We start from the raw sequence: 22,132 nt of genomic DNA, 5'->3' as shown, positions 1-22,132 counted from the left end.
ACTTATTAAAAACATGTTTACATTAAATCAATAACCCTAACCCTAGCTGTAAAAATATCAGTTAACAAAATGCAGCAACACAAAACGGCACCAGGTAACACTTTATTATCTGCTTTACATACATGGATACAGGAACTGAAGCCCTCTTTAAAAAGTTAAAAATGTAGTTGTCAGAATAGAAGTGTAAATTTGTATTTGTAAATCAAAATAGTCCCTCAACCAGAGTTACATTTAGCTTAAAAGACATCAGGGCAAAGGTATGAAAGCAGCTCCTGACGGGCACGCCCACGACAGGTAGAATGAACCACCAGGCTCCTCACCACTACACCTGTCCCTCACTATTGACAGGTACACCATGACAGAGATGGCCCTCAGGTGAATTAACACACACACACACACACACTCTACAAAAGCAAACAGAACAGAACTAAATTCCCTTACATAACCATCCCCTATCAACACTGCAGTTACAATACAAACACACATCATCCTGAAGAAAGACAGACAGGCTGACAGACAGACAGACAGTCAGAGGGTTTTCAGATGAAGCTGAGGTGTTGATTCTCACTGATCCCATATTTTGTCTTGTTCTCTTCAAAAACTTTAGTCAAGCCCTGCAAGAACAATATAAAATATTCACATCATGCAGCCGAAGGATAAATCACAATCATGTAAATATATACAGGCATAATTTTCATAAATACTGTCATGGGTATTATAATATTTAATATCTTCAAAATATCACTGAATGCAAATTTGAGAATAACGAAATTAGAAGATACATTTGGGTTTATACACAGACTGTCAAGAAGAAAGTTAGTATATTTATTTATATTTAAAGTATATTTACAAACATTTCTTTGTACTGGTCATTGAATATTAACAGAAACAATTTACAAAATAAAATGAGAAATATTTGTGGATATCAAATGTGTAAAGTGTCTGATTGATAACTCATAATACAGAACTTTTGAAGATAACAGGTCTGCGACAAAAATTGTTTAAAATTTAATAAGTGATTTTTATAGTATTTTCAACGCTGATTTCGGGAAAAATTGTGAAAAAAATTCCATCACGTACAGTTATTTCACAAACTGCTTGTCTAGTTTTAGCTTTTTAGATATTTTTTATAAATAGTTCAGTACTCTAGTAAGTTTGAATTTTGGTTTTTAAGATCTCCACAAACTGTTATTTAGCCTAAAGTACAAGTTGTTTTATGGACAATGGCTACCAGAGGATGTATAAACTCACCAGATTGCTTCTGCTATAATAAAAGAAGCTGCGACAGAAAGCGAAAACTTTATTATAAGGACTTATAAGCTGAAAGAGAAATGTAAGTGTTCTTGAAATATAGTTTAGAAGATGATTTATACATTAAATAAAATTCTTTAACGTTTGAAAAATGTGAAAAATTGGTCAAATTTTGTTATTTTACCCAAAAATAATCCTTTTTGTGAGAAAACCTGACGTGATAGAAAAACATGGATTGCATTTTCGAAATCAGCGCTGAGAAATACATAAAAAACAGTTATCAAATTTCAAACAACTTAAAAAAAAATATTTTTTTGCAGACCTGTGCTGTCTGTCTTTAGAATGTTTGGTCTAATCTGTTAGGTCTAATCTTCATTTAGTCTAATCCATCTCCATGTGCATTTTGTTATAATCTTCATTTGGTCTAATCTCTGTCCGCGTACGTGTTTGATGTAATCTCAGTCACCATATACTTTTGGTCTAATCTCTGTCTCCATGTGTTTGGTCTTCAGTAAGGTTCTGATCTGTATTAACATGAACTCAAGACAGTCAGAGGCATTCATAACATTCCCTGAAGCACCAGGCCTCTACACCCCCAGGCTTACAGGGACAGGGGACTACATTACCCACAACCCCATGAACCACTGAAGAGGACCATTCAGTCCAATAACTAGTCAGAACACTCATTACACACTTGTGCAAAAATCTGCGAGTTATAAATTTAAGGAGCTATTTTCCAGTTTCACTAGAACCTCTAAGCTGCGTTATCCTGAGAGCCAGAGTGTGAGTGTTAGTCTTCACCAGTGACTGGTGTAGTCTTCACCAGTGACTGGTGTAGTCTTCACCAGTGACTAATGCTTTGGTCTGCAGACTGACCTCTATGTATTGCGAGTGGAGAGTGTCGATGTCTTCCTTACTGGGAGAGGAATTCTGAACCACAACAATCGGTCTTCCCACTAGAGGGAGAGAGAAGTGCTCATTCATGATTTAAATTTCTGCCCTAACTGTGTCCGTCTTTCGTTTCACCCATGACATTTGTAAATAGGTGTGTCCGATAAGGTATACATGGTGTTCTCTGCAGGGAGGCATGTTTATGTATGTGTATGTTGTATTCTCACTTTGGGTTGTTTTTCTAAAGGACTGTGCATGTGCATATGTGAGTATGTCTCAACCACAGTATTTATGACTTTTCTGTAGGGTGTGTGTGTGTGTGTCGTACCCACGGTGTGTATGGGTTTTCTGTATGGCAAAAGTCCAAAACTATACTGAAAAACTCCTCTGGCATGAAAAAGTGGTAAAGCTACGCCCATAATTCTCTGAAGGCGGTCCTGAACCCGCCGGAGGGCGGAGCCTACAGGGTTCTCCATCTGATCAAACAGTTCATTCTCCCCGAAGGAGAAGACGGGAACCAAACAGGCCCTAGACACACGGAGACACAGACTGAGTCAGACAATCTCAGGTACACACACACACTCTCACACGCCCGCACACACTCCCACACGCCCGCACACACGCCCACACGCCCGCACACACACACTCTCACCCTCACACGCCCGCACACACACACACACACACTCTCTCACGCCCGCACACACACACACACACACTCTCTCACGCCCACACACACACACACACACACTCTCTCACGCCCACACACACACACTCTCTCACGCCCACACACACACACTCTCTCACGCCCACACACACACACTCTCTCACGCCCACACACACACACACTCTCTCACGCCCACACACACACACACTCTCTCACGCCCACACACACACACTCTCTCACGCCCACACACACACACTCTCTCACGCCCACACACACACACTCTCTCACGCCCACACACACACACACTCTCTCACGCCCACACACACACACACTCTCTCACGCCCACACACACACACACTCTCTCACGCCCACACACACACACACTCCCTCACGCCCACACACACACACACACACACACACTCTCTCACGCCCACACACACACACACTCCCTCACGCCCACACACACACACACTCTCTCACGCCCACACACACACACACTCTCTCACGCCCACACACACACACACACTCTCACGCCCACACACACACACACACTCTCACGCCCACACACACACACACACACTCTCTCACGCCCACACACACACACACACTCTCTCACGCCCACACACACACACACACTCTCTCACGCCCACACACACACACACTCTCTCACGCCCACACACACACACACTCTCTCACGCCCACACACACACACACACTCTCTCACGCCCACACACACACACACTCTCTCACGCCCACACACACACACACTCTCTCACGCCCACACACACTCTCTCTCTCTCATGCCCACACACACACTCTCTCTCTCTCACGCCCACACACACACTCTCTCTCTCTCACGCCCACACACACACTCTCTCTCTCTCACGCCCACACACACACACACACTCTCTCTCTCTCTCTCTCTCACGCCCACACACACACACACACACTCTCTCACGCCCACACACACACACACACTCTCTCACGCCCACACACACACACACACTCTCTCACGCCCACACACACACACACACTCTCTCACGCCCACACACACACACTCTCTCTCTCTCACGCCCACACACACACTCTCTCTCTCTCACGCCCACACACACTCTCTCTCTCTCTCACGCCCACACACACTCTCTCTCACGCCCACACACACTCTCTCTCTCTCTCACGCCCACACACACTCTCTCTCTCTCTCACGCCCACACACACACACACTCTCTCTCTCTCTCTCTCACGCCCACACACACACACACTCTCTCTCTCTCTCTCTCACGCCCACACACACACACTCTCTCTCTCTCACGCCCACACACACACACACTCACTCTCTCTCTCTCTCTCTCTCACGCCCACACACACACACTCACTCTCTCTCTCTCACGCCCACACACACACTCTCTCTCTCTCACGCCCACACACACACACTCTCTCTCTCTCACGCCCACACACACACACACTCTCTCTCTCACGCCCACACACACACACACTCTCTCTCTCACGCCCACACACACACACTCTCTCTCTCACGCCCACACACACACACACTCTCTCTCACGCCCACACACACACTCTCTCTCTCACGCCCACACACACACTCTCTCTCTCACGCCCACACACACACACACACACACACACACACACACACACACACTGTCACACCCGTGTTTGAGGGCGAGTTTGATGAACCCCTTCCTCTGCAGGAGCTGAAGTTTTAGTGCTCCAGGCCGGGCGTCCAGGGCCTCCGGAGCTCCGCCCACCGCCACCACCACGGCGTTTCCGCCTCTAGGCTCACTCAGCAGGTAACTGGCACTCGCCTTCTCGCTGGATACAAGACCTGCAGGTCATAGGGCAAAGGTCAAGGGTCAAACAAGACGAATCTCCCCACCCTATTTAGACAGGCACAGATTCTCATGTGGCCTTCACAGTGGCCATCTGGATAGGCCACGTGGATCAACTTCAGATATTTCTACACAGTTGTCTTGCGCCATGTCACTTTACGCAACAAAAGACGGTTCAGTGTGCAGGGTTTCACACACACACACACACACACACACACACACACACACACACACACACACACACACACACACTTTCTGTCTTCCATTCAACATGTGTATATATATATACACAAAATTATTAGATGTTAATAAATTAAATTTAAGAGTCAAAATGATTTCTAAATATGTAATATTCAAAAAAATCTCATTTGTTTGACTGTCCTCACTCTTTGTTTAATAATCATGTTTGATTGTCCTCACTGTTTGTTTAATAATCATGTATGATTGTCCTCACTGTTTGTTTAATAATCATGTATGATTGTCCTCACTGTTTGTTTAATAATCATGTTTGACTGTCCTCACTGGTTTGTTTAATAATCATGTTTGACTGTCCTCACTGGTTTGTTTAATAATCATGTTTGACTGTCCTCACTGGTTTGTTTAATAATCATGTTTGATTGTCCTCACTGGTTTGTTTAATAATCATGTTTGACTGTACTCACTGGTTGTTTAATAATCATGTTTGACTGTCCTCACTGGTTGTTTAATAATCATGTTTGATTGTCCTCACTGGTTTGTTTAATAATCATGTTTGATTGTCCTCACTGGTTTGTTTAATAATCATGTTTGACTGTCCTCACTGGTTGTTTAATAATCATGTTTGACTGTCCTCACTGGTTGTCCCTCAGGTGGTGTCAGACACATGGTGTTGTGTGTGTGATCAGTTCTCTCTTCTCTCCTTATATCTACAGCAGTTTCTCAGTGTCACTGCAGCACTGAACACCCCCCCCCCTCTCTCTCTCTCTTTTGCTCACCTCCACACATGATATAGTCTCTGAAGAAAGGCACTCTGAACCAGAACGGCAGCATCAGGAGGAAGGGAGTGAGTCCTGGGAACAGCTCGGAGAATCCCGATGCTTCTGTACAGAAGTTCCCAAACGCACCAGCGACCAACACCCCATGTGGATGGAAACCGAACAAGTAGTTACGGTTTGGCTCAAGATCCACAGTCTTTATCAGCTAGAGAGAGAGAGAGACAGAAAGAGAGAAAGAAAAAGAGAGAGACAGAGAGAGAGATGGACAGAGAGGGAGGGAGACATTTAAACATTACTGCGTAATAGGGGTGACACACTAACCTCTCATTTGAAAGCCACGCGACATCTTTAGTCTACGAAAGTGCAAACATGAACACTCATACACACATAAATGTGAACACTCTCTCTCATACACACATAAATGTGAACACTCTCCGTCATTCACACATATTCTCTCTTACAGAAATGGTGAAATAATCTCTGAAGTATTTCCACATGGTCCAGTTTCTGACCCAGTGTGACCTCCGACCTCCACATGTGGGCGTGTCTCTGTCTAGATACAGCCAACCAGCATACAGCGCTCCCACAATCCACCAATCACTTAAGCAGAGAAGCACAAATGCAGCCAGACAACATTGAGCTAGACAGAGAGAGAGAGAGAGAGAAAGAAAGAAAGAAAGAAAGAAAGAAAGAAAGAAAGAAAGAGAGAGAGAGAGAGAGAGAGAGAGAGAGAGAGATGGATGGAGAGATGGATGACAATTTTTTAAAACCGTTAAATTAGTGGAACAAAAACATGAACGTAAAGTAAAAAATCTGACTAAATTAAAAAAGAGGAGAAACGTGTCTCTCCCTACACGAGTGTCTCCCTATATGAAGGTGAAGTTATGGCTCGTTTGTGAGTGAGAATGTGTCACTGCTGCTGTGAAGAAACACTGATGTCCGTTCACACAAGGGGACTAGGGGTAGGGGTTGGGACTAGGGTTAGGTGTTGGGACTAGAGCTGGGTTTAGTTTTTGGGACTAGAGTTAGGTTTTGGTATTAGGGTTAGTTTTTGGGACTAGAGTTAGGTTTTGGGATTAGGGTTAGTTTTTGGGACTAGAGTTAGGTTTTGGGATTAGGGTTTACCATAAGGGTTCTCTCGCTCGCTCACAATCATCACCATCATCATCATCATTATTATGCAACACTCTGTTCACTCAGATTGTGCAGGACAGCACACTCAGATTACCACTGTATTCTAGTTCAAAGACCATTAGGTAAAACACTAATTTCAGTAGGGAGGAGGGACCGACCCCTCCACCAGGGGCGCGGACCGTGCGGGTGGTTTACTCACCCAGCGCGAGGAAGGAGAAGACCCACTGAACCACAGCAGCGGTCTGCAACCGTCGTCGCAACGGAATATTTAACGGAGCGAACTCAACCTTCATTGCTTCACTCACACATTCACACACATTCCCACACGCTCATCCGTGCAGGCCACACCCGTCTCACGCTCTTCTCTACCGAACCGTTACCGACACGTTAGTCGCAGACACCCGCGCGACGGACGACCCAACTCTGCACACTTCGGTAACGAGAAAACGCAACTTGTCTTCGAGCGCGAGGGATTTAAGCGCGTGTGCGCGCCACTCGGTCCGGGCTGCGCCCGTGACGTCACATACCCGCCCCTTCAAGAAATGCACTTCTGACCAATCGGGAGCGAGCCGCGCGCGCCCACGTGACCGGGACAGGTCAGCGGTAAAACGGTAAAAGCGGTGTGTGTGTGTGTGTACACGTGGGAAATGTTAAACCACGCGTAGATTCGCCGTCATAACAGACTGAGATTACATTTACAGTATTTACCATTAACAGTTTACAGTAGTGCTTTACATGTCTTAGACACCATTAACACACTGAGGGTGTCTGCTAATGGTTAGAGTTAGTGTTAGAGTTGGGGTGAGAGTTAGGGTTGGGGTTAGAGTTGGGTTTATAGTTAGAGTTGGGGTTAGAGTTGGGGTTATAGTTAGAGTTGGGGTTATAGTTAGAGTTGGGTTTATAGTTAGAGTTGGGGTGAGAGTTAGGGTTATAGTTAGAGTTGGGGTTATAGTTAGAGTTGGGGTGAGAGTTAGGGGTAGGGTTTGAGTTGGGGTGAGAGTTAGAGTTGGGGTAAGAGTTAGGATTAGTGTTAGAGTTGGGGTGAGAGTTAGGGGTAGGGTTTGAGTTGGGGTTATAGTTAGAGTTGGGTGAGAGTTAGGGGTAGGGTTTGAGTTGGGGTGAGAGTTTGAGTTGGGGTTATAGTTAGAGTTGGGGTAGGGTTTGAGTTGGGGTTATAGTTAGTTAGGGGTTGGGTTTGAGTTGGGGTTAGGGTCTGATGAGTGTCGTGTCTGGGAGGAGGATGAATCGTCCTGATGTTGTTTAGGAGAAACCTGCATGTCGGCATCATGATGGTATCATGGTCAGATATTTTGATATTTTATTTGTTTGCTAAGACACTCCAAGGAGCTGAGCAGACGTACGTGACAAAATGTGAGACAGGACGATTCATGTTGAAATATGAGACAGGAATGTAGATTCATGTTGAAATGCTCGTATCCAAGCAACCAAAAGGGAAAATGGTAGGATATGCTAGGATACTATACCAGAGTGAGGACGGTGTGAGGACATTACCTCTCTGAGAGTGAGGACGGTGTGAGGACATTACCTCTCTGAGAGTGAGGACGGTGTGAGGACATTACCTCTCTGAGAGTGAGGACGGTGTGAGGACATTACCTCTCTGAGAGTGAGGACATTACTGATGTCCCCATCATTCAAATGGTTTAACACTGCTTCACTGGATTTACTCCTGGCCAAAGTGTTTGTAGAGTTTCAAACACCAGTTGCTGATTTTACATTCCTGATCCTGATACATTCCTGATCCTGACATCATTGATTTGAGTTGATGAGGGACAGTGTAACTGAAGCAGTGACAGATGACCTGTAGACCTGGTATCATGGGTTCAAGTCTAAGACTGCATCATGGGTCCAGATAATAGCAGTTGTGTGTTTATTCCATGTGCTGAATGTTTCAGTTCCTCTGTAAATAGAAATTAAGTCTAATTTCTGATTATGATCCTTGTGACGTTCTTGGAGCTTGTGTCCTGACCTCATAACCATGGAGATACCGTAATGTTTTAATTTCGTGTGTTTTGTAATCAAACCGAGTTGAGTTGAAAAATATTGTTTATAAACAAGGCATTTAATAATACACCCAGTTCAAACCCTATCCCTAATCCCTAACAACTAACCCCAGCCCTATCCCTAACCGTAGTGCTTGATTAAACAGCACCGAGTGTGTGAATGTTAAATATCTTGTTTTATTACCTTGCTGCGTATACAGTAATTATGTAGAAAAACCTCATTTTAAAAAACCCAGATCAACACTAAAGACAAAATAGACACCTGTTAAAAAAAAATACATTTAATACATAGAGGGAACAAATCTTCAGAAACATTAAAAACAGGACATTGTGTGTATGTGTGTAATAAAGCACAAAAACACAAACGCACAAATCATCTCATTTCCACACGTTGACCTTTGAACCTGGTCGGAGACCTTGGGATCCACTGTGGTGCCGTCGTGAGGTTGTACTTTGTGTGGGACGGGGCGGAGCCTGGCGCTGATCTCACACACACACACACACACACACACACACACAGATCAGATACAGATCAGAACTGTGTTCCTGTACAGTGGGAGTTGTGGTGGACACGGTGGTACATTATGAAGTTGGGGAGGAGATGTTCTCACCTGGGCCTGAGTTGCAGCTACCAGAGTTAATGAATAAACATGCTTAGTGTGTGAGGGGGCCATCTGTGTGTGTGTGTGTGTGTGTGTGTGTGCGTGTGTGTGTGTGCGCCTCACCTCTTTTTTTTCATGCTGTGTTAGTTTTTGATCCAGGTTGGCTCTAACTGTGTCAGTACAGGGTTCCCCTGACCTAGTACACACACACACACAGAGACACACAGAAAACAAGAACATGTTTAATAGTCAGAAAACAGCTTCAACATCTGGGCATGAGCACACATCAGAAGATAATGGCTCATATAGTAAGGATACGCACACACACACACACACGCTCCCCCCCTTCTGTGGGGACACATACCCCTGACCCACAGACACACAGACACACACACACACACACACACACACACACACACACACACACACCTGGGGGGAAACATACCCCTGACCTACAGACAGACACACACACACCCCCACCCTGGGGGGACACATACCCCTGACACACACACACACACACACATCATACCTGAGCAGACCAGAGAGGAGCTGGTGTAGTTGCTTGGCGGCGTGGGTGGTGTCGGTGGCGTGGGTGGTGTTGGCGGAGGGCGTGGCCACGCGTAGAAGGCTGGTGAGCTGCTCCAGCTGAGGGTGGAGTGGTAGCTCGCTCAGACAGCCGGGGGGGCGTGAACGAGAGTGTGTGTGGAGAGAGTCCAACTCCCCTGACACTCTGGGGAAACACTCCGAACTCACATCTACACACACACACACACACACACACACACACACACACACACACACACACACACACAGGCTGAACAGAGAGTGTCTGTGTAGGATCTTCCTTTCATCAGATAGGATTGCTTCTCATGGTCTGGGAGTTATGGAGTTATTCTGGAAAACTGTAATCAGACTCTCATGAGCCATTCGGTGAGGAATGCCTTCTGTCTGCTCCTGCTACTTAAAGGCCTGATCAGAGTCCTGGACTGATGGTCGTCCTTCTGGAAGGTTCATCTCCACAAAGGATCTCTGCATCTCCTTCATAGTGACCACTGGGTTCTTGGCGACCTGCCTGACCATGACACTTCATTCCCAGTTTAGCTGGGGGACAGATCCAGGAAGACCAGTAATGGTCCAAATGTCTTCTGTTGGACCATGATGAAGGGTTCTGTGCTCTGGGCACAGTGTTGTAGAAATGTAGTTGACCTCATGACCTGGTTTCACTCGGACCAACAGCTGAGAGACCTCACACAGACGGGCACCACAGCTCAACTGTCATAAACAAGGTCTGAATACTTGTAGATGCAACATTAATCCAGAGTAAAGTAACACACCTGGACCGACTGACTGGAGGTCTGGTCTCCTCTGATCTACAGGCTGCTCCTTCAGAGGCTCTCCAGGAGAACGATCCAACAACTGAGTGAGAGAGAGAGAGAGAGAGAGAGAGAGAGAGAGAGAGAGAGAGAGAGAGAGAGAGAGAGATAGATAAAGAATAAATAGAGAGAGAGGCAGAGATAGAGATATTAAATAGAGGTAGAGACAGGGGAGAGAGAGGGAGGGAAGGGGAGAGAGATTAAATAGAGGGAGAGACGGAGAGAGAAAGGGAGGGAGGGGGGAGAGGTGATGATGCTTTATGAACAAACAGAAGATTCACATTCAGTGTCAGGACAGTGTTTCTCCATTTAAAGAGAATTACACAGCTGTAAAGTATCACACAGCTGTAAAGTATCACATAGCTGTAAAGTATCACACAGCTGTAAAGTATCACATAGCTGTAGATACACATGCCCCAGATCCTGCATGTCAAGCCCCAAGGTGCGGCCATCCAGGTAGGAGTTAAGGTTTAGGGTTAACCCCAACATTCCAGGTACGAGTTAAGGTTTAGGGTTAACCCCAACCATCCAGGTAGGAGTTAAGGGTTAGGGTTAACCCCAACCATCCAGGTACGAGTTAAGGGTTAGGGTTAACCCCAACATCCAGGTACAAGTTAAGGTTTAGGGTTAACCACAACATCCAGGTACAAGTTAAGGGTTAGGGTTAACCCCAACATCCAGGTACAAGTTAAGGGTTAGGGGGTTAACCCCAACATCCAGGTACAAGTTAAGGGTTAGGGTTAACCCCAACATCCATGTATGAGTTAAGGTTTAGGGTTAACCCCAACCATCCAGGTAGGAGTTAAGGTTTAGGGTTAACTCCAACCATCCAGGTATGAGTTAAGGGTTAGGGTTAACTCCAACCATCCAGGTACAAGTTACATAACGGAGGAGTGTGTGGTGGTCTATACCTTTGATATGTAGTACTGCAGCTCATTCTGTCTGTCCTCATGAAGAGTTTGGCCACTGGTCACAGTAGGAGGGACTCTTTCTTTGACTGACAGAGACTGTTCCTTTATGGGTGGAGTTTCTGCTCCAGTCGTACTGTGCAGGCTACACATCGGATTCATCTGTCTCTCTGAGGAAGACTGCATTTGATTCAGATTGCAAATAGGAACTGGAATGTGATTCACTTGTCTGTTCACACTTGACCTTTCAACTTGACTCCTGATCTGGTTCACGTGAGTGTATGAATCCTCATCGTAATGAACTGGTTTTGGATTCAGGGCTAGAGAGCCACTCTCTGCACAGGCTCTCTCTCTGCTAGATCTAATGTCTTCTTTTCCCCCCATTTTCTCCATTCCTTCTCTCCCTCTATCCCTCTCTCTCCCCCCCTCTCTCTCCATCTCTCTTTCCCGGTTCTGTTTTACTCCTTCCAGAGGCTTGTCCCAAAAAGTGCTTAAATCACCTCCTAGAACTGAAAAACCACACACACACACACACACACACACACACACACACACACACACACACACACACACACACACACACATATAAAGGTCCTTCCACCAGACATGTTCTGGGTGTTAGTAGCACAGAGATTTTCTGTGTGTGTTTGTGAGCATCTTTTTTGTTTTCTTTGGTGCGAGTGTGTGCGTGTGTGCCTGTGTGTGTGCGTGTGTACCTGTGTGTGGTGTGTGTGTGTGTGTGTGTGTGTGCGTGTACCTGTGAGATTAGTCTCATCCAGCACAGGTTCCAGGGGAGTGAAGTTCTGGGTGTGGTTTAAGAGGCCAAAGTCAGAGTGTCCTCCACCATCATCCACCCTGCGAGCTGCACCTGCCCCCTGCCCACGCTGCCTCTCTCTGGACAGGTGTAGCACTACAGCCTGAGGGGCAGCTGAGAGGCGGAGACAGGGGAGGACCATTCATGCTCATTAGCAAAAGCACTGAACTCTGGAGAACAGCTCAGATCGCCATGGTTACAGCTACTCAGTCTGAACCCAAAATCTCCCAGCCAAACAGCTTCTGTATAACAGGATTTTGTGGGACATCGTTTTGCCTGATTTATTCTAGGCGCAGTATTCACAGAGAAGTATTTATACACACACCAGTAATCTATCTATATGTTATATATACTAGTAATCTATCCATCTATATATTATATACAAAGTAATCTATATGTATGTATGTATATGTATGTGTGTGTGTGTGTTGCTCAATAATTTCTTAATCAAGCACTGCAACTGTGGTAACCGCCTGTACCTGTAGTCACTGTGGTAACCGCCTGTACCTGTAGTCACTGTGGTAACCGCCTGTACCTGTAGTCACTGTGGTAACCGTCTGTACCTGTAGTCACTGTGGTAACCGCCTGTACCTGTAGTCACTGTGGTAACCGCCTGTACCTGTAGTCACTGTGGTAACCGCCTGTACCTGGAGTCACTGTGGTAACCGTCTGTACCTGTAGTCACTGTGGTAACCGCCTGTACCTGTAGTCACTGTGGTAACCGTCTGTACCTGGAGTCACTGTGGTAACCGTCTGTACCTGTAGTCACTGTGGTAACCGCCTGTACCTGGAGTCACTGTGGTAACCGCCTGTACCTGTAGTCACTGTGGTAACCGCCTGTACCTGTAGTCACTGTGGTAACCGTCTGTACCTGTAGTCACTGTGGTAACCGTCTGTACCTGTAGTCACTGTGGTAACCGCCTGTACCTGTAGTCACTGTGGTAACCGCCTGTACCTGGAGTCACTGTGGTAACCGTCTGTACCTGTAGTCACTGTGGTAACTGTTCCAACGCTTTTGGTGTCTTCAGCCTCAGGACAGGAGGGAGTTCTGGGAGTGCCATACAGGGGGAGTGAAGGGAGTGACCCTTCAACCTAACACACACACACACACACACACACACACACACACACCCTTTATATATAAAACACACCCAAGCCCACATACACAGAGACAAGGAAGGGAGTGACCCTTCAACCTTACACACACGTATACATATATATGAACAAACAAAAATGCACACACACACACTCATAAAACACACCTGTAAACACACACACACACACACACACACACACAGCTACATTTCTCTGACACCTGCTCTGGATTGGTCAGCAGCCTCAAAGCTTCCGTCCAATGGGAGCGCATCATCCCTTGTAGGCGGGACACCAACTCTTCCCTCTGCATCTCCAGCCTTCGCTTACTGGTTTCCATGGAACCCAACTGCTCTTGTAACTCTGCCATCCTATACACACACACACACACACACACACACACACACGATATGCATTTGCATTTATGGAGGGAAATGCTTCCTGTTGTGGGTGTGGGGGTTACACCTGTAGCTGGTGTGTTAACGTACCTGTTGTGGGTGTGGGGGTTACACCTGTAGCTGGTGTGTTAACGTACCTGTTGTGGGTGTGGGGGTTACACCTGTAGCTGGTGTGTTAATGTACCTGTTGTGGGTGTGGGGGTTACACCTGTAGCTGGTGTGTTAATGTACCTGTTGTGGGTGTGGGGGTTACACCTGTAGCTGGTGTGTTAACGTACCTGTTGTGGGTGTGGGGGTTACACCTGTAGCTGGTGTGTTAACGTACCTGTTGTGGGTGTGGGGGTTACACCTGTAGCTGGTGTGTTAACGTACCTGTTGTGGGTGTGGAGGTTACACCTGTGGCTGGTGTGTTAACGTACCTGTTGTTGAACTGCAGAGTGAGCTGGTGTTGTCTAGTGTCTCTCTCCTGCAGCTGAACTCTGAACTCGTCCACCTGAGCAGACAGTTCACGCTCATGGTGATCCCTCAGGTCCAACAACTGCTTTCTGTGAACACACACACACACACAGACCCACACACACACACACACACACACACACACACACACCGCGATCTCAAGACGATGCTGGCGATTGCCTCTATGGCAACAACAGGTAGCAGACGCCCAAATGCGTTCACGCCCCCCCCCCACCCCGGTCGACAGTTTATGACGGTTTACGAACCCCCCCCCCGTAACCGGCCCCTTTAGTGATTGAAAAAATAAAATGTGGCCCGTCATCATTTCTATTTGCGTACCCCTGGTCTATTAGAAGCAGTGTCTGATGCATTAACACTATGAGAGTCTATTAGAAACAGTGTCTGATACATTAACACTAGGAGAGTCTATTAGAAGCAGTGTCTGATGCATTAACACTAGGAGAGTCTATTAGAAGCAGTGTCTGATACATTAACACTAGGAGAGTCTACAGTCCCTGACATAAGTTCTGTCACTTATCCATGTTGTGGAAACAAAAGCTTATAACCTGACTTTAAATTCATCGATTGGTTTTAGAAATGACTCATATGAAAGCTGAAACCCTCCCAAATTAGATTTAATTTATGAAAATAAATTTACTTTACTGCAGAAATATTGATCATTTAATGAACACAGAAAGGTCGGATTTTGGCAAGACAAAAGTTGTCGCCCACAGAAAGTAAGGTGAAAATCAAACAAATAATTCACTTCATATACAAATATATGCTTCATAACACTGGTGAATGACGTTGTGGTGCTATTAGAGCCATATTTAATATTTTGTGTGACTTCCACGAGCTTGAAGGACAAAAGTTTAACAGTGATTCATACAATTTGTTGATGAAGAGATCAACCCAGAGTTCATCAAAATTCTTTGGTTTTGTCTTCCAAGCTTCCTCTTTCATCCTACCCCAAACATGCTCAATGATGTTCATGTCAGGTGACTGGGCTGGCCAGTCCTGGACCACCTTGATCTTCTTCGCCTTGAGGAACTTTGATGTAGAGATGGATGTATGAGATGGAGCACTATCCTGCTGCAAAATTTGACCCCTTTTATGATTGGGAATGTAAGATGTAACTAATACTTCTAGATATTTTAGGCTATTGATATTGCCTTCCACCTTGCAAATGTTTCGCACACCCCCATACTGAATGTAACCCCAGACCATGATCTTTCCACCACCAAACTTGACTGTTTTCTGGGTGAATCTTGGATCCATACTGAAGATTCATCTGAGAAATCCACCTTCTGCCACTTTTCCAGCATCCATCCGTTTAGCAGGTTGTGGGCCTTTTGTTTAGTGCTGGCTTCTGGGCACTGATTCGACCATGGAGGCCATTTTGAGACAGAATCCTACAAACTGTCCTAGTTGACACAGGGACTTGAGGTGACCAGACCTGGTGGAGCTCTGCTGCAGTGGAAGAGGGACTGGCTTTGGATTTTCTAACCAACAAACGTTCCTCCCGAGCAGTTGTCTTGTGGGGTCTGCCGGACCTGGGCTTGTCAAAAACATCTCCAGTCTCTTCAAATCTTTTAAAAATTCTTTGTACTTGACGCTGAGACACATTAAAGGTGCCAGCCACCTCTGCGCTCTGAGGTGCTTCTGGTGTTAAACATGACCAACTACTGCTCGTTAATGCATTAGACACACTTTGATGGAACAACAAAAAACGTGTGTGTGTGTGTGTGTGAGACTGTGTGTGTGTGTGTGTGTGAGAGACTGTGTGTGTGAGACTGTGTGTGTGTGTGTGTGTGTGAGACTGTGTGTGTGTGTGTGTGTGTGAGACTGTGTGTGTGTGTGTGTGTGTTTTACCTGTGCTGCTCCCGTAACTTGGCTGTTGCCGTGTTGTTGTCCTGCTGGATGTGCGAGAGTCTTTCTGTGACCTGCTGCTCCACAGCCAGTCTGAGCTCCACCTCCCGCTGGGAGCACTGGGCCTCAAAACGTGCCTGTTACAAAACAGAGCCACTCAAACACCACCCCTACAGACAGAGCCGCTGAAACACCATCCCTACAGACAGAGCCGCTGAAACGCCACCCCGATGGACAGAGCCGCTGAAACGCCACCCCCGATGGACAGAGCCGCTCAAACGCCACCCCGACGGACAGAGCCTCTCAAACACCACCCCTACGGACAGAGCCGCTCAAACGCCACCTCTACAGACAGAGCCGCTGAAACGCCACCCCGACAGACAGAGCTGCTCAAACACCACACCTACAGACAGAGCCTCTCAAACACCACCCCTACGGACAGAGCCGCTCAAACACCACCTCTACAGACAGAGCCGCTCAAACGCCCCGACGAACAGAGCCGCTCTGACAACCGGCCATGAACAAGACCTAAAGAACTCTACACAGAGCTGCTTGAAACACATCCACTCTGAACAAAGGGCAGGTGTGTGTGACCTGATCCAAGGCCCGATCGACCCGCTCTGCATCTCTCTCTCTCCTGGCCTCATCCAGGTCCTGTTGGAGCTGCTGTAGTCTGGACTGGGCCTCCTCGCGGAGCTGCACCTCCAGGCCCACCCGCTCCTACACACACACACACACACACACACACACACACACACACACGACAAAAACACTGCTTGGGTTAGGGTTAGGTTATTACTACACAAAACACACACTCACACACACACACACAACAAAAACACTGCTTGGGTTAGGGTTAGGTTATTACTACACAAAACACACTCTCTTACACACACACACTCTCTCACACACACACACACACACTCACTCTCACACACACACTCTCACACACACACTCACACACACACACACTCACACACACACACACTCACACACACACACTCACACACACACACTCTCACACACACTCTCACACGACATAAACACTGCTTGGGTTAGGGTTAGGTTATTACTAACCCCAACACTCGCTCCTACACAAAACACACTCTCTTACACACACACACACACACACACACACACACACACACACACACACACACACACACACACACACTCGACAAAAATACTGCTTGTTTTAATGTGCACACTCACCCTCTCTCTCTCTAGTTGCTGTGTCAGGAGTGTGATGTCCTGCTGCAGGTGTGTGTGTGTGTGTGTGTGTGTAACACTCACCCTCTTTCTCTCTAGTTGCTGTGTCAGGAGTGTGATGTCCTGCTGCAGGTGTGTGTGTGTGTGTGTGTGTAACACTCACCCTCTCTCTCTCTAGTTGCTGTGTCAGGAGTGTGATGTCCTGCTGCAGGTGTGTGTGTGTGTGTGTGTGTGTGTGTGTGTGTGTAACACTCACCCTCTCTCTCTCTAGTTGCTGTGTCAGGAGTGTGATGTCCTGCTGCAGGTGTGTGTGTGTGTGTGTGTGTAACACTCACCCTCTCTCTCTCTAGTTGCTGTGTCAGGAGTGTGATGTCCTGCTGCAGGTGTGTGTGTGTGTGTGTGTGTGTGTGCGTAACACTCACCCTCTCTCTCTCTCTAGTTGAATGAATGAATGTTTCAATTTATATAGCGCCTTATGTAGATACCCAAGGCGCTTTACAATTGTTAACACAGCTACGTTACAGATAACCAATCACACACCGGCGAGAAGCGGCAGCCAATTGCGCACAGCGTACTCTCTACCGGAGCCCACAGCCCCCTGGGGGACTGAATGGGGTGCAGGAAGGGGAGAGAGGACAGACCCTAGTGGCAGAGCACCATCCACCACTGGGCACAGAAGCACACACACATTCATGCACACACACTCAGACAACAACTTGTTTTTATTGAACAGAGAGAGACAAAGACACACACTCAGAGAGAGACACAGACTCAGGGAGAATTCGTCTGGGACTGCCAATTTACCTAACCTCCATGTTTTTGGACTGTGGGAGGAAACCGGAGAGCCCGGAGGAAACCCACGCAGACACGGGGAGAACATGGAAACTCCACTCAGATAGGGACTTGAACCCAAGACCCCAGTGCTGAGAGGCAAACGTGCTAACCACCAAGCCACCGTGCTGCCCCACCATTGCTGTGTCAGGAGTGTGATGTCCTGCTGCAGGTGTGTGTGTGTGTGTGTGTGTGTGTGTAACACTCACCCTCTCTCTCTCTAGTTGCTGTGTCAGGAGTGTGATGTCCGGCTGCAGGTGTGTGTGTGTGTGTGTGTGTGTGTGTGTGTGTAACACTCACCCTCTCTCTCTCTAGTTGCTGTGTCAGGAGTGTGATGTCCTGCTGCAGGTGTGTGTGTGTGTGTGTGTGTGTAACACTCACCCTCTCTCTCTCTAGTTGCTGTGTCAGGAGTGTGATGTCCTGCTGCAGGTGTGTGTGTGTGTGCTGGGCCTCTTGGCTCTGTTCTTCCAGCTGGGCCTGTAAAGCCTGGGTCTTGATTTGTAGTCTGTCCGTCTCAGCCCTCTGCTCCTCGGCAGCAGCCTGTAGCTGCCGGCCCTGCTGCCGCAACTCCTCCACACACACACGCAGCTCGGCCAGCTCCTGCTCCTACACACACACACACACACACACACACACACACACACACACACACACACACACACACACACACACACACACACACACACACAAACACATTGGAGCTCTCATCCACAGATACACAAAGCCTAACCCAGTCAAGCAGTCATCCAGTCCAGCCCCAGTCCACCCCTAGTCCACCCCTAGTCCACCCCTAGTCCAGTCCTAGTCCAGTCCACCCCTAGTCCACCCCTAGTCCAGTCCTAGTCCAGTCCACCCCTAGTCTTAGCAATCATGCAGTGCCCAGACATCATGAACAGAATCCTCCCATCACAGCATTTGCATGATGTAAAGGAATAAAGGACTACTGTAGTATACAGTGGTGTGTGTGTGTGTGTGTGTGTTTGTTTATGTGTGTGTGTGTGTGTGTGTGTTTGTTTATGTGTGTGTACCAGCTGTTTGTTGGTTTTTTGTAGCTTTTCGTTGCGTTTTTGTTCTTTGTCCAAAGTTTCTGCTGCCTCCGATAGACTCTTCTCAAAGGAAACCAAAGCCTACACACACACAAACAAACACACAAATATAAATACACACACACAGAGGAGAATGAATGCGAATGTGAGAACCACCCTCAGTTTGTGTATGTATACACACCTCTCTCTACACACACACACACACACACACACACACACACTTGTACCTGTGTGTATATTTACATACCTCAATCTGTGTGTATATATATGCAGTGTGTGTTAATGAGTGAATGTGTGCATATGTATGTATGTGTGTGTGTAAGAGCATGTGCGAATGCATGTGAGTGTGTGCACATGTATGTGTTTGAGGGAGTGTGTTTTTGTGAGGGTGTGTGTGTGAGAGAGTGTGCACATACACTCAACATCCACTTTATAAGGACACCTGTCCAACTGCTCATTAACACAAATGTTGAATCAGCCAATGACATGGCAGCAGCGCAATGCATTTAGTCATGTAGACATGACCAAGACGATCTGCTGCAGTTCAAACTGACCATCAGAAAGGGGAAGAAAGGTGATTTAAGAGACTTTGAACGTGTCATGGTTGTTGGTGCCAGACGGGCTGATCTGAGTATTTCAGAAACTGCTGATCTACTGGGATTTTCACACACAACCATCTCTAGGGTTTACAGAGAATGGTCAGAAAAAGAGAAAATATCCAGTGAGTGGCAGTTCTGTGGGCACAAATGCCTTGTTGATGCCAGAGGTCAGAGGAGAATGGCCAGACTGGTTCGAGTTGATAGAACGGCAACAGTAACTCAAATAACCAGTTGTTACAACCGAGGCATGCAGAAGAGCATCTCTGAACGCACAACACGTTGAACCTTGAGATGGATGGGCTACAGCAGCAGAAGACACACCGGGTACCACTCCTGTCAGCTAAGAACAGGAATCTGAGGCTACAATTCACACAGGCTCACCAAAATTGGACAATAGAAGATTGGAAAAACGTTTGATCTGATGAGTCTCAATTTCTGCTGGGACATCATGTCAACGCCACAGTCTACCTGAGTATTGTTGTGCTTGAATGGTCTCCACAGTCACCAGATCTCAGTCCAATAGAGCACCTTTGGGATGTGGTGGAACGGGAGATTCACATCATGGATGTACAGCCGACAAATCTGCAGCAACTGTGTGATGATATCATGTCAATATGGACCAGACTCTCTGAGGAATGTTTCCAGTACCTTGTTGAATCTGCCACGATGGATTAAGGCAGTTCTGAAGTCAAAAGGGGGTCCAACCCAGTACTAGCAAGGTGTACCTAATAAAGGTATAAACAAGGTAAACCTAATAAAGTGGCCGGTGTGTGCGTGCGTGAGAGTGTGTGAGTGAGAGTGTGTGAGTGAGACTGTGTTTGTATGCGTGTGTGTGTATATATAGGTGTGTGTGTGTGTATATATGTAAGTGAGTGTGTGTGTGTACCTCTCTCTGTGTGTCCTGGGTTCTCATGGCGGTCTCCTTCTCCTGCTGCAGGCGTGTGTGTGTATATATGTGTGTGTGTGTGTGTGTGTGTAAGTGTGTGTACCTCTCTCTGTGTGTCCTGGGTTCTCATGGCAGTCTCCTTCTCCTGCTGCAGGCGTGTGTGTGTATATATGTGTGTGTGTGCGTGTGTGTGTATATATATTTGAGTGTGTGTGTGTGTGTGTGTGTAAGTGTGTGTACCTCTCTCTGTGTGTCCTGGGTTCTCATGGCGGTCTCCTTCTCCTGCTGCAGGCGTTTGATCTTCTCACTCTTGTCCTGCTCATGTCTGCTCCAACCCTCCACCACCTTCTCCAACGTCTGTGGGTGTGACCACACACACACGTGATCATGTGCACAACCACAACACTACAAAACCACGTATCCTTCATTTAGATGTGTACGCCTCTTCTGTGTGTACCTCTGTGTGATCTTTCTATATATACACACCTCCATTTGTTTGAGTGTGTTTGTGTGCATGTATACACACCTATCTCTGTGTGTGTGTGTGTGTGTGTGTGTGTGTGTACTAGGTGTGACCTGCAATAGTCGCTGATTCGACTATAGTCGACTATACCCCCTAGTCGACTATGAACGTCATAGTCGAATGTACCATTCTAACTGCATGGCGGTGCCCAAGGATGCTGCTAAGCATTAGTTGTTACATGAAATGTCTTTGTTTTCGTTATATATAGCCTTTTGTCAAATAAAATCATCCTAATTTCTGTTAATAAATATTTTTAAATGATGTTTGCGCATTAACAATAGGCATCTTCCTTACTACACATTAATAAATCACACCCTGCAGTTGCACAATCCAAACGAGCGGAGCTGAACACGCAACACAATACGCAGCATCTGCCGAGATTATAACGGCTACTAAAAAACTTCAAAAGTATTTTGAAAAAGATAAAGATGAATCAAACAAAGTAAAGTGCAAGTTATGTCATCAACGTCTTTCATTTCGCACGACAACAACCAACATGGCATACCATTTAACACGTGTAAGGTGAAAAAAAAACGTTTTGTTGTTTCGGTCGTGTCGTGTCGTCTCGTCGCGGTGCGTCTCGGCAAGTAGGCCTATAAACATTTTTTGATGCTGTTTGCTTTTAAACCCCGTTACTTGAACCTTTCCTTATACTTTTTTTGCTGTTGTGTAGCCATTTTTTTATATTTTCAGGCAGGCATATTTTATTTAAAATATTTTTTGACATTTTGCACAGTGCCTGTC

At 46.6% G+C, this 22,132-nt stretch overlaps 2 protein-coding genes across 8 annotated transcripts in view; both read right to left on the bottom strand.

Moving 5' to 3' along the window:
- Positions 1–89: 89 nt before the first annotated feature.
- Positions 90–7,289, bottom strand: LOC143486792 (2-acylglycerol O-acyltransferase 1-like). Its single transcript, XM_076986229.1, has 7 exons — positions 6,961–7,289; positions 6,089–6,267; positions 5,628–5,832; positions 4,475–4,649; positions 2,471–2,670; positions 2,128–2,207; positions 90–614 (listed from the first exon to the last, which is right to left on the bottom strand). The coding sequence occupies exons 1-7, from the start codon at positions 7,052–7,054 to the stop codon at positions 540–542; spliced, it is 1,008 nt and encodes a 335-aa protein (XP_076842344.1). The 5' UTR covers positions 7,055–7,289; the 3' UTR covers positions 90–539.
- A 1,693-nt stretch (positions 7,290–8,982) lies between these two features.
- Positions 8,983–22,132, bottom strand: part of LOC143486750 (centrobin-like) — a 23,437-nt gene continuing 10,287 nt past the window's right edge. For 4 of the 7 annotated variants that reach the window (XM_076986152.1, XM_076986150.1, XM_076986149.1 and 1 more), the window contains exons 8-21: positions 21,106–21,222; positions 19,363–19,461; positions 18,716–18,940; positions 16,889–17,014; positions 16,298–16,431; positions 14,389–14,514; positions 13,795–13,942; positions 13,463–13,571; positions 12,423–12,593; positions 11,669–12,174; positions 10,719–10,800; positions 9,914–10,139; positions 9,508–9,580; positions 8,983–9,262 (exon numbers count right to left, since the gene is read on the bottom strand). In XM_076986152.1, coding sequence (XP_076842267.1) covers positions 9,161–9,262; positions 9,508–9,580; positions 9,914–10,139; positions 10,719–10,800; positions 11,669–12,174; positions 12,423–12,593; positions 13,463–13,571; positions 13,795–13,942; positions 14,389–14,514; positions 16,298–16,431; positions 16,889–17,014; positions 18,716–18,940; positions 19,363–19,461; positions 21,106–21,222 — 2,244 coding nt within the window. In that variant the 3' untranslated portion in view covers positions 8,983–9,160. The remainder of the gene's footprint in view (positions 9,263–9,507; positions 9,581–9,913; positions 10,140–10,718; positions 10,801–11,668; positions 12,175–12,422; positions 12,594–13,462; positions 13,572–13,794; positions 13,943–14,388; positions 14,515–16,297; positions 16,432–16,888; positions 17,015–18,715; positions 18,941–19,362; positions 19,462–21,105; positions 21,223–22,132) is intronic. The other 3 variants (XM_076986154.1, XM_076986155.1, XM_076986156.1) reach the window with 1 other exon arrangement.

Source organism: Brachyhypopomus gauderio, unplaced genomic scaffold, assembly GCF_052324685.1.
Source record: "Brachyhypopomus gauderio isolate BG-103 unplaced genomic scaffold, BGAUD_0.2 sc45, whole genome shotgun sequence".
NCBI classification, from domain to species: Eukaryota; Metazoa; Chordata; class Actinopteri; order Gymnotiformes; family Hypopomidae; genus Brachyhypopomus; species Brachyhypopomus gauderio.
The sequence above is the reverse complement of the archived record's forward strand: the minus strand, read 5'-3'. Positions and strand labels throughout refer to the sequence as shown.